The following is a 12,189-nucleotide window of genomic DNA, read 5'->3' as shown; positions in this document are numbered from 1 at the left end:
GGCGGGATCTACATGTGAAGCGGAGTACATGGCAGCCTCTGAGGTAGCGCATGAAGCAATTTGGGTGAAGGAGTTCATCACCGACCTAGGAGTCATACCCAATGCGTCGGGGCCGATCAAGCTCTTCTGTGACAACACTGGAGCTATTGCTCTTGCCAAGGAGCCCAGGTTTCACAAGAAGACAAGGCACATCAAGCGTCGCTTCAACTCCATTCGTGAAAATGTTCAAGATGGAGACATAGATATTTGTAAAGTACATACGGACCTGAATGTAGCAGATCCATTGACTAAACCTCTCCCTAGAGCAAAACATGATCAACACCAGAATTCCATGGGTGTTCGATTCATCACAATGTAACTAGATTATTGACTCTAGTGCAAGTGGGAGACTGTTGGAAATATGCCCTAGAGGCAATAATAAAAGCATTATTATTATATTTCCTTGTTCATGATAATTGTCTTTATTCATGCTATAATTGTATTATCCGGAAATCGTAATACATGTGTGAATAATAGACACCAACATGTCCCTAGTAAGCCTCTAGTTGACTAGCTCGTTAATCAACAGATAGTCATGGTTTCCTGACTATGGACATTGGATGTCATTGATAACGAGATCACATCATTAGGAGAATGATGTGATGGACAAGACCCAATCCTAAACATAGCACAAGATCGTATAGTTCGTTTGCTAGAGTTTTCCAATGTCAAGTATTTTTTCCTTAGACCATGAGATCGTGTAACTCCCGGATACCGTAGGAGTGCTTTGGGTGTACCAAACGTCACAACGTAACTGGGTGACTATAAAGGTATACTACGGGTATCTCCAAGAGTGTCTGTTGGGTTGACACAGATCAAGACTGGGATTTGTCACTCCGTATGACGGAGAGGTATCACTGGGCCCACTCGGTAATACATCATCATTATGAGCTCAAAGTGACCAAGTGTCTGGTCACGGGATCATGCATTACGGTACGAGTAAAGTGACATGGCGGTAACGAGATCGAAGGAGGTATTGGGATACCGACGATCGGATCTCGGGCATGTAACATACCGATTGGCAAAGGGAATTGTATACGGGGTTGCTTGAATCCTCGACATCGTGGTTCATCCGATGAGATCATCGAGGAGCATGTGCGAGCCAACATGGGTATCCAGATCCCGCTGTTGGTTATTGACCGGAGAGCGATCTCGGTCATGTCTACATGTCTCCCGAACCCGTAGGGTCTACATACTTAAGGTTCGGTGACGCTAGGGTTGTAGGGATATGTATATGCAGTAACCTGAATGTTGTTTGGAGTCCCGGATGAGATCCCGGACGTCACGAGGAGTTCCGGAATGGTCCGGAGGTAAAGAATTATATATAGGAAGTGCTATTTCGGCCATCGGGACAAGTTTCGGGGTCACCGGTATTGTACCGGGACCACCAAAAGGGTCCCGGGGGTCCACCGGGTGGGGCCACCTGCCCCGGGGGCCACATGGGCTATAGGGGGTGCGCCTTGGCCTATATGGGCCAAGGGCACCAGCCCCAAGAGGCCCATGCGCCAAGAGATAAAAAAAGGGGAAGAGTCCCAAAGGGGGAAGGCACCTCCTAGGTGCCTTGGGGAGGAGGGATTCCTCCCTTGGCCGCCGCCCCCTAGGAGATTGGATCTCCTAGGGCCGGCGCCCCCCTAGGAGATTGGATCTCCTAGGGCCGGCGCCCCCCCTAGGCTCCCTATATATATAGTGGGGAAGGAGGGCCTCTCAAGCCACGCCTTTGGTGCCTCCCTTTCCCTCTCCAACACATCCTCCTCCTCCATAGAGCTTGGCGAAGCCCTGCCGGAGTACTGCAGCTCCATCACCACCACGCCGTCGTGCTGCTGCTGGAGCTATCTTCCTCAACCTCTCCTTCCCCCTTGCTGGATCAAGAAGAAGGAGACGTCACGCTGACCGTACGTGTGTTGAACGCGGAGGTGCCGTCCGTTCGGCGCTAGGATCTCCGGTGATTTGGATCACGTCGAGTACACCTTCCTCATCCCCGTTCTTTGAACGCTTCCGCGCGTGATCTACAAAGGTATGTAGATGCAATCCGATCACTCGTTGTTAGATGAACTCCTAGATGGATCTTGGTGAAACCGTAGGAAATTTTTTGTTTTCCGCAACGTTCCCCAACACCGAGTGGCTGCCGAGCACTATTTCGAGGAGGTTCTCGAGGGTTCTCGTTTGATAGAGGCCCAGTGCTCGAAGAATATTATGTTTGAGTGACATGTATTCCCATTGTAAATATAGTTATTTATGAAATTTTATAAGGTTGTGTTTATACTTTTGCCCGAAAGTAATATGATCCCTCCTGTGCGGACGTTTATGTATATATGTGTATAACCTGAAAGATTGCAGTCGTCGGCTTCAACGCCCATGCATATAATGCGGAGGTGTTTGCAAAAACGCGTGTTCACACTTAACCCAACGTCTTGGTCCTATTAAGGAGGTGATAGCGCAGCGAACGAGGCAACCGGACTATAGTGCTTTAACACTTTCACTTAGCCATAGGAGTTTGACAGTGGGGCTACTAGATAGCCCCTGGTGGCTCTGCACTCTCCCGATCTCGGGGTGTGTACATGCCTGGCCGGAAAATGGCCCTTCGTTAAGGCGGAGGAATTCTAACATTCCGATAGGTCATCGAGTGGTTGACTAGTCTCACGCTATATCATGACAGCCAGTTTTCGGCTTTCTCTACTGAGGTGCTCGTCCGGATGAACCAGGGTACAATCGCAGTAGTTCTCCTGGTGCTGCCGTAGCCGATAAAGCGGAACGTAAGGCACCAAAACACAGGAGCCGAGCAAACCCAACATTTGACCAAAGACAATGATTCGGAGATGATGCATATAAGGCCAAACTCGCGACGTCGAACACTCCCTAAGGTGTTCGGTCTTTATGGTATAAACCGGGCCTAAATAGTGCCCTTGGTAAGAATCCCCTTGTGTCCAGGTACGTGCATTATTCTGACGTGGCCACATGCCAAGATGTCAGCATCCTTCTCAATTGTGCTGAGAATTCGGTGGATGTGTATCAACAAGAGACAGTAAAAAAGGTTTACGCGGGGTCTTAATCTAAAAAGAATCCTTGGAACGGGTCCCTGCTGCACGTCTGCGCCTGTGTCTCCGTTGTGCCGTATCCTGGACGGGTGTAGCACGATGATCATTTGTAAAAGAGAGGAACTTAGGTGAAAAAGTTGTCGTGCAAAAAGATAGTTTTTAAAGAAACCATGTATAATTCAAGATGAGTAAAAATTGCCACTTGTCTGCGCGTTGAGCCCCTTGTAATTGTAATAGGGGTGTGACCGGTATGAATTACATATAGCTGCACCGGACTCGTCTAACCGTGTCCATGGTCTTGACGACCTATTAAATGCTTTAGTTGGTGAGGCCGTTTTTAGTGTGCGGCTGCCAAGGCAGCTGCACTCTCTTCGACGCGCAAAGATTGCTTAATACTTCCATTCACTGTAATGATGCCACGTGGGCCGGGCATCTTGAGTGTGAGGGAAGCGTAGTGCGGTATTGCATTAAAGCGAGCGAAAGCTTCGCGTCCAAGTAGTGCTTGATAGCCACTTTGGAACGGAGCGACGTGGAAGGTTAAATGTTCGCTACGGAAGTTATCGGGGAAGCCGAATATAACCTTTAGTAGCAGGGAGCCTGTGCAATGATCCCCTGGGCCTAGCGTTACTCCTTTAAAGGTAGTATTGCTATGGCAAATTTTTGTTGGGTCTATCCCCATTTCGCGGATTGTATCCTGGTATATCAGGTTTAGACTGCTGCCACCATCCATCAAGACTCGTGTGAAGTGGTATCCATTAATTATTGGGTCTAATACCAGGGCAGCCCATCCTGCACGTCGGATACTTGCTGAGTAATCACGATGGTTGAAAGTGATCGGTTGAGACGACCAGTGGCAGGACTCCGCAGTGATAGGCCCTTGGGCATATTTTTTCTGGGAGTGCCATTTTGTTTCTCCCCTTGATCACGTGTAACACGTTTACTGTTTTGATTTCTGGTGGAAATTTCTTTTGTTCCCCACTTTCTTGCTTGAGAGGCTCATCCTCGTCTTCGCTTGGTGTATCCTCCCCCTTGTGTACGGTGCTGAGCTTGCTGGACTGCTTGAAGACCCAACATTCTCTGTGGGTATGATTAGCGGGTTTACCAGGGGTGCTATGGGTCTGACATATTTGGTCTAGAATTTTGTTTAGGCTGGACAGTTCGTCTCTGGCGCCTTTAGAGGGCGGCTTTTGCTGAACTGGCCGAGAGCTTTTGAATCGGGCGTTTACTGTCGTGCTCTTCGTGTTGTCTTCTTTATTCCGGCGTTTGTTATTGCTGTTGCGCCGTGATTTCCCGTTTCCATCTCTAACTTCAGATGTACTGGGGTCGCTGGTGCTGCATCTGGCTAGCCAGCTATCCTCACCCGCGCAAAAGCGGGTCATGAGGCTTGTTAATGCTGCCATTGTTCTCGACTTTTCTTGGCCGAGGTGTCTGGCAAGCCATTCGTCATGGACGCTATGCTTAAAAGCTGCCAAATCATCCGGGCTATTGAGTTATATGACTCAAATCATCCGCGTCCGGAGGTCGGACATAAGTCCCTTGAAAATTTTCCCGAAAGGCGTCTTCGAGCTCTTCCCAACTTCCAATGGAGCTTTCGGGGAGGCTCTTAAGCCAGTGTCGAGCTGGCCCTTTGAGTTTGAGGGGTAAATACTTAATGGCGTGGAGATCATCTCCCCGAGCCATGTGGATATGGAGGATATAGTCCTCAATCCAGACCCCAGGGGCTGTTGTTCCATCATATGCCTCTATGTTTACGGGTTTGAATCCCTCTGGAAATTCATGGTCCAGCACCTCATCGGTGAAACATAGGGGGTGTGCGGCACCCCTATATCTGGGTGTACCGCGTTGTTCGGATGTTTGTTGTGTTGCATCGTATGCTGGAGCACGCTTGTGTGGTCCATAGATGGATCTGGTTTCGTCGTCCTTTTGATGCGAGCCCTCGCGTAGACCGCGTATTGGCTTATGTGCGGCGTTGCTTGCCGCTTTATGTTGGCCGTGAGGTCGTCTATCCGGCCAGATGGCTGTTTTAATTTTTGGTTGTGGGGGGACTAAGGTCTCCTCATCGAATTCAGGTAGCAACTTCCGCTTTGGGTAGCTCTTGGTGGGGCGATTGCCGCCGTACCTCACTGCTGTGTTGAGTACTTTACTCCATCTGATTTGGAGTGTGTCCTGCACAGCCTTGAGCCTTTGCTTCTGCTTTTTCAGACTCCTCGCGGTGGCAACAAGCCTTTGACGGGCATTCTGCTGCTCCGGGTGCTTGTTCGGCGTTATGTCGTCCAGACTATTATCTTTGACAGAATTGATTTGTTCGGTTTGATTCTCCGTATTGCCGTGGTCCGGCGGTGGTTCGCCCTGCTCCAACGCTGGGTCTGTATGATCGTTATTTCTGCTGAGGCGGGATTTGGGGCGGTGTTGCTGCCGCTTTGACTGCTTCTCGAGGGGACAAGCCTTCGTAGTGTCCTTCCGTTCGTCGTCGTCGTCTTCTTTTGGTGTGTCCACCATGTATACGTTATATGATGAGGTGGCTTTCCAGTGCCCTATAGGCGCTGGTTTATGTTCGTCTCCTACATCGTCGTCCATACCGTCGATGTCTTCGGAGTCGAAGTCGAGCATGTCGGTTAAATCATCGACAGTGGCTACGAAGTGAGTGGTGGGTGGGCGTCGAATTTCTTCGTCGTCCGCATCCCAATCCTGTTGGCCATAATCCGGCCAGGGCTCTCCTGACAAAGAGAGAGACCTTAGTGAATTCAGAATGTCGTCGAGGGGCGAGTGCTGGAAGATATAAGCAGCGATGAATTCCATGATCGCCGCCCAATCGGATTCGATTGGCGGGGGCGCGGGCGGTTCGGAGTCCGAAAAAGAGTCCGGCACCTTGGAGTCATGGGCTGTGCAGAGTATTAGGCTGGTGTTCGGCTCGATCGCCGTTGAGACTGCAGCCCCTGAGGCGGTGTCTAGCCACCCGTCCTCAATTGGCGCAGTTGGCTCCGAGCTAAGGGTCGGAGCTGACGCGGGCGTGGCTCTGGGGTACTGTTCGGCGGCAGAGCTAGGTCATACCCATCGTGACAGTGTGGCGCGCCCGGCTGTGGCTCGAATCCGTCGAAGATCAAGTCTCCGCGGATGTCGGCCGTGTAGTTCAAACTTCCAAATCTGACCTGATGGTCAGGGGCGTAGCTTTCAATCTGCTCCAGATGGCCAAGCGAATTAGCCCGCAGTGCAAAGGCGCCGAATACGAAGATCTGTCCGGAGAGAAAAGTCTTACCCTGGACCACATCGTTATCGATGATAGTAGGAGCCATCAAGCCTAACGGCGACGACACCGAGGAACTCTCAATGAAAGCACCAATGTCGGTGTCAAAACCGGCGGATCTCGGATAGGGGGTCGCGAACTGTGCGTCTAGGCCTGATGGCAACAGGAGGCAGGGGACACGATGTTTTACCCAGGTTCGGGCCCTCTTGATGGAGGTAAAACCCTACGTGTTGCTTGATTAATATTGATGATATGGGTAGTACAAGAGTAGATCTACCACGAGATCAGAGAGGCTAAACCCTAGAAGCTAGCCTATGGTATGATTGTATGTTGTTGTTGTTGTCCTACGGACTAAAACCCTTCGGTTTATATAGACACCGGAGAGGGTTAGGGTTACACAAGGTCGGTTACAAAGGAGGAGATATCCATATCCGTACTGCCTAGCTTGCCTTCCACGCCAAGGAAAGTCCCATCCGGACACGAGACGAAGTCTTCAATCTTGTATCTTCATAGTCTAACAGTCCGACCAAAGGATATAGTCCGGCTGTCCGGAGACCCCCTAATCCAGGACTTCATTAGTGGGCGACCGCACAGGCCCCCAAAATCATTAATCCTGCGCTAATTGCACTTCATGTCATGCACGATCGCTCATCGGCCAACGATTTCTTTCCTTCTCTATGCATCTGCATGCACGAGATTTTTTACCTTGATTATCTCCCCTGCATGCACGCGATTCCTTTCCATCTCATCTGATTAGTTTTGTTTTTTGTCATCATTTAGTTCCGGATATTTTGGCACGGTGACTGAATGCACAAGGATTAGGGATGGAAGAAAATCAGCATGAAGATCGCTCCATTTGTGGGGCCATTTCTTTTTTCCGTAGACTTTTATTTAGTGGAAACAATCCTTCGAAGGGAATCAAAGAGCTGAAATAAAAAAAGGTCAGTGGGAGTACGATTTCTTAAAATTTGAAGACACTATTTTATATTTGATGATCATATAACGCAAATGTGTAACCAAGCTTACTCCGCATGACGTGGTTCACACCATACGATCGGTTGCTCAGCAGAGAGATAAAATCTTGGGTGATATATGTGACGATAAGTGTGCATTACATTAATTGATAGCCAAACTGTAGCATAATTTATTTTTCGCACCGGGGCCCCAAATTTCTGGAGACGGCCTTGTGTCTACGAATCTACTTTACAACCGCACTTCTGTGGCCGATCCTTGCATGACAGTTAATCCGGTGGTGTGCTGCAGTTTTAGTTTATGGTTGGATGGTTGGATATGTAGCATCGTCCAAACATCGTGTAAGAAAGTCGTCTGCATAGCCGCTCTTTCATGTCTGATGCATGGATCTGTACCCTTGGATCAGTTGTCGTCCAAGAATCGGCTACAAACTGTCGTGCGTAAAGTAGTTATGTTCTGTTTATATTACTCCCTATGTTAAGATCTTACATTATGAAACGGAGGGAGTAGTTATCTAATTTTTCTATTGGAAGTTGACGTCTGGGTGCGATCTTTTTACAGGATTACAACGGTTTAAATAAGCGTTCTGTCATGATTGTTTTGATAGTTTATAGAATTTTTTGTTGAGGATAAATCATGTAGGTCATTTTGTGGCCTCTTGATGTTAAATTTCATGGAGTACTTATGGGAGATATTTCGACACTCTTGAACAGATATATTTTGCATCATATCATAATACTTATTATTTTATGAAGTAGCACTATTTGAAAATTAAGTCGTATTACTTGACTTTACTTTCATAGGGCATATTTAGAACAAAATTAGTTGTTATTTTAGTAGATTGAGAATTGAATAATGATGATATAAGAAATCCGGATCGTTAGGCATGACACATATGCACATGGCTCAATAACAATGACTCACTAAAGAGAAATAAGATTTAAAACGAATGTTTCTATTATAAATTATGATACGTGCGTTGCACGTGCAAGTCTACTAGTCAATTTCAACATGACATCACTGCGACCTGTGTGTGGCCATACTACCGAGCATGAGATGGTGAGTCACCCGCACTGGGAGGCCCCACATTGAACAGGTCGCACATTATCAATATATTTTTTTGCGAAAAGCCAACATGATTGGATTACGCCAACATTTAGCAAATGCCAAATATTGGCTAATGGTTGGTTGGTTACCAACTTTTTTTGCCAAGCTTATAAATGTTGCCAACTTAGGCAAGTCTTGGCATTTTCAATTTTCGGCAGACAAATTTTGGTAGCAAAACCAATCGTGCTGTATATTTTGCAGAAAAAAAAAACCATTGTGATCGCGCGGGAGGAAATGTACGTTTTTTTTTTGAGACAAGAGGAAATGTACGTGTGGACGGACGTTGGACGAACATGTTTCAGCCCGTCGTTCTTGTTGGGCCGAAACCCAGCCCATCCTTCGTGCTTAATACAGCCGCCTAACGGCTTAGGTTTTCCCACACAAACGCCCCCCTGTCCACGCGCAGCTAGGGTTTCGCTCCGCCGCGACCGCACGATCCAGACCCCTACACTTCCCTAGCCCTACACCTCCCGGCGGCGGCGGCGAGCAGTCAGTGGCAAGATGAGGCCTGTTCTCATGAAGGGGCACGAGCGCCCGCTCACGTTCCTCAAGTACAACCGGGACGGCGACCTGCTCTTCTCCTGCGCCAAGGACCACACGCCCACCGTGTGGTACGCCTCCAACGGCGACCGCCTCGGCACCTACCGCGGCCACAACGGCGCGGTGTGGTCCTGCGACGTCTCCCGCCACTCCACGCGCCTCATCACGGGCAGCGCCGACCAGACCGCCAAGCTCTGGGACGTCCAGACGGGGAGGGAGCTCTTCACCTTCAGGTTCGACGCCCCCGCGCGCTCCGTCGACTTCGCCATCGGCGACCACCTGGCCGTCATCACCACCGACAGCTTCATGGGGAACATGCCCACCGCGCAGGTCAAGCGCATCGCCGAGGACTTGCAAGACCGTACGGTCCACTCACTCTCCTTCGCCTCAAGTTTCTAGATGTCTAGTTGTGTCGTGAATGTGGATTTTGAGGTGTGTGTTGGTGGTTTGCAGAGACGGAGGAGTCGGCGCTCGTGATCTCCGGCATCACGGGGAGGATTAACAGGGCCGTGTGGGGACCCGGCAACCGGACCATCATCACGGCTGGCGAGGATGCCACCATCCGCATCTGGGACTCTGAGGTTAGCACCCCATGCTTGCACGTAGTCCTGTTGAGTCCTGCTGGCGATTGTTTCTACCCTATTAGGGTGTCTGGTGCTATGGACCTCTGGCAATATGCTTATTGGCATGAACTTATAACTATTGTTGCATGATTGTCGATGTAGTGGTTGTGGATAGCCACTCATATTGTTCAATAGTTTAAAATGTTGCTTGAGCTCAGGGCTTTATATTTCACACGGTACCTGAATTTCCATGTCATGTGGCCTGTTTCTGTGAGTTTCTTATTACCAACAACACCTCGAATTAACACAGCAAACTGCTAATATGTAAATCTGGCCATATGTTTCTTGGTGGCTGCTTAGTTCTTAGTCCGTTTGACTAGAGTATTTCCCCCCCTCTAGAATTGCATTTTTCTCTGTGTGGTTTGTTTACTAGACAGAATGAAGGAACTAATAGGTTATCTCATGCAAAGTTTATATCCACTATCTATCTTGTCATGCAATGTTTGTTGGTACATGCTAGGTGTTGTTGCTTTCCCATTTTGTATGATGTTATGCATTTATGTCCTATTTTCTCTTGGGCCTGTAGACTGGAAAGCTGCTGAAGGAGTCAGACAAGGAGGCTGGGCATCAGAAGGCAATTAGCTCACTATCAAAATCCTTAGATTGGTCTCATTTCCTCACAGGTTCCTTGGATAAATCTGCTAAGGTGATACTTTTGGGATTGCTGCCCTGATAATCTGTACTTTATTTTTTCTTGTTATATGGATTCTTCTGACATCTGTTATGTGGCAGCTATGGGATGCAAGAACACTGACCCTGATAAAGACATATGTCACAGAGCGACCAGTTAATGCTGTTGACATGTCTCCTACTCTTGATAATGTATGCTCCTCTATCTGTCGCCTTCCTTATCTGTCATTGTTCTTACGTTGCTGCGAGCATTTCAATGTACGAGCTCTCTCAAAGCACATGGGGCTGTGTTTTTAATTCTTGGTCTTTTCACAAGAAGCTAAAAGCATATATTTCCGTGGGCAACCATGAAGTTGGGAGTGACTATGAATTTGTAAATGTGCTCTTCGATTCAGCCCTTTTGGTAATTATTGAGTTGGATAAGATTACTGTGTATGTGCTCTGGTCTTGAGTGCCACATATGTTTGTCCTGCACATTTATTTCCTACCCTTGATTTCTTGCTCTCTTTAGTTAAGGCCAAGTTTGTCAAAGTGTGTGAACCATGATTCCTTTGCACATTTGTTATCTTAATTTGTCAGCTTCTGTGTTTAAAGCTCATCCCATGTGTGCATGGTGCTGAACTAAATTGGTACATTATAATGGTGTTTTTTGTTATTCTATATGGAAACTCATTTGTATTTTCTAAAGAACATATTTGTTTGCGGTTCATAGGTGGTTATTGGAGGTGGTCAAGATGCAATGAACGTTACTATGACAGATCGCCGTGCCGGTAAATTTGAGGCCAAATTTTTCCACAAGGTGAGCTAGATTCCTTTGTATATTTTTACACAGATGCCTCTTGACTTTCTATGGGAAGTTACATTCTGTCTGTATATATTGTCAAAATCTGTAACAGGATTTTGTTGTTAATTTCAGATTTTACAAGAAGAGATTGGTGGTGTTAAAGGACATTTTGGACCAATCAATGCATTGGCATTTAATCCTGATGGAAAGAGGTTATTTCATATAACATTGTATTTTGATTTCTTATATTCGTGTTCTGCCTCTGCACTTGGGTTTGTGTTATGCCTCTGTTTCACACTTGGTATGCTAATTTGCTCAATGATTAAGCCATGTAGGTTCATGGCGATATACGCTATTCTGAATCTTTAGGATGTCATCAAATGTTATGAGTCCGACCTTGATTTTGAATTTTATATGTTAACTAACCCTTTTTACCATTTCATGTTGATTTCTCAATTTACATTTTGCCTCTGCACCTTGGGTTGGCAATATGCTCTGATTCACTTAGTTTGCTAATCTTCTCAATGATTAAGCCGTGTAGATTCATGGCGATATACCCTATTCTGAGTCTTTAAGATGTCATCAAACTTTATGAGAGCAGATCTTGATATTGTTTTCTTGTTCATATTTATTTATCTCCCGTGGGTCAAGTATTGTGAAGTAATCCTCACTCGCCACTTTATTTTCTAACTTCTTAAGTCTTGACTCATCCTCTGTATCCTGGATTCTACATGGGCATTGGGTTTGACTTATCTGTTACACATTGTTCATCTTTGTTATCTGCTTGTGACATATTTTGTTTCCTTTGTGATCTCATGCCTTTGCTTACTACCTTTTATCTTGTTGAATACTGGCTTTTCTCTTGTGATTTTTTCTCAATGTGTAGCTCAGTGATTATAGCCAATTACATTGGCAATATACGCTATACTGACCATATTTTCATGAAAAGTTGTATATGAGAGCTACATGAAGTAATTCTTATCACCATTCTATTGTCTTTAATCTCGAGTCTTAATGAATCCTCTCTATCTTGGCCTTGAGTTTTGACTTTTGTGTAACACATAACTTATCATTTCCATCAGTTTGAGCACATGTTGTTTCTTTTGTGTTTTGGTGCCTTTTCTTCACACCTTGTATCTTATTGGATCACTCTCTTTTCTCATGTTTAGTAATAATGATGCTCAGTGATTATAGCCAATTACATTGGCAATATAC

At 46.7% G+C, this 12,189-nt stretch overlaps 1 protein-coding gene and 3 non-coding genes across 5 annotated transcripts in view; all 4 read left to right on the top strand.

Annotated features, from left to right (window-relative positions):
- Positions 1–8,787: 8,787 nt before the first annotated feature.
- Positions 8,788–12,189, top strand: part of LOC119356827 (eukaryotic translation initiation factor 3 subunit I-like) — a 5,143-nt gene continuing 1,741 nt past the window's right edge. For both annotated transcript variants that reach the window (XM_037623816.1, XM_037623815.1), the window contains exons 1-6: positions 8,788–9,298; positions 9,391–9,518; positions 10,087–10,206; positions 10,293–10,382; positions 10,903–10,989; positions 11,107–11,186. In XM_037623816.1, coding sequence (XP_037479713.1) covers positions 8,899–9,298; positions 9,391–9,518; positions 10,087–10,206; positions 10,293–10,382; positions 10,903–10,989; positions 11,107–11,186 — 905 coding nt within the window. In that variant the 5' untranslated portion in view covers positions 8,788–8,898. The remainder of the gene's footprint in view (positions 9,299–9,390; positions 9,519–10,086; positions 10,207–10,292; positions 10,383–10,902; positions 10,990–11,106; positions 11,187–12,189) is intronic.
- LOC119359913 lies at positions 11,287–11,368 on the top strand. The gene has a single exon (XR_005172739.1). It is a non-coding gene; the product is annotated as a small nucleolar RNA U54 (small nucleolar RNA).
- On the top strand, positions 11,493–11,574 carry LOC119359912. Its single transcript, XR_005172738.1, has one exon. It is a non-coding gene; the product is annotated as a small nucleolar RNA U54 (small nucleolar RNA).
- On the top strand, positions 11,859–11,938 carry LOC119359910. The gene has a single exon (XR_005172736.1). It is a non-coding gene; the product is annotated as a small nucleolar RNA U54 (small nucleolar RNA).

Source organism: Triticum dicoccoides, chromosome 2A (genome assembly GCF_002162155.2).
Source record: "Triticum dicoccoides isolate Atlit2015 ecotype Zavitan chromosome 2A, WEW_v2.0, whole genome shotgun sequence".
In the NCBI taxonomy this organism is placed as follows: domain Eukaryota; kingdom Viridiplantae; phylum Streptophyta; class Magnoliopsida; order Poales; family Poaceae; genus Triticum; species Triticum dicoccoides.
Note: the sequence above shows the minus strand (reverse complement) of the source record. Positions and strands in the feature narration are given on the sequence as shown.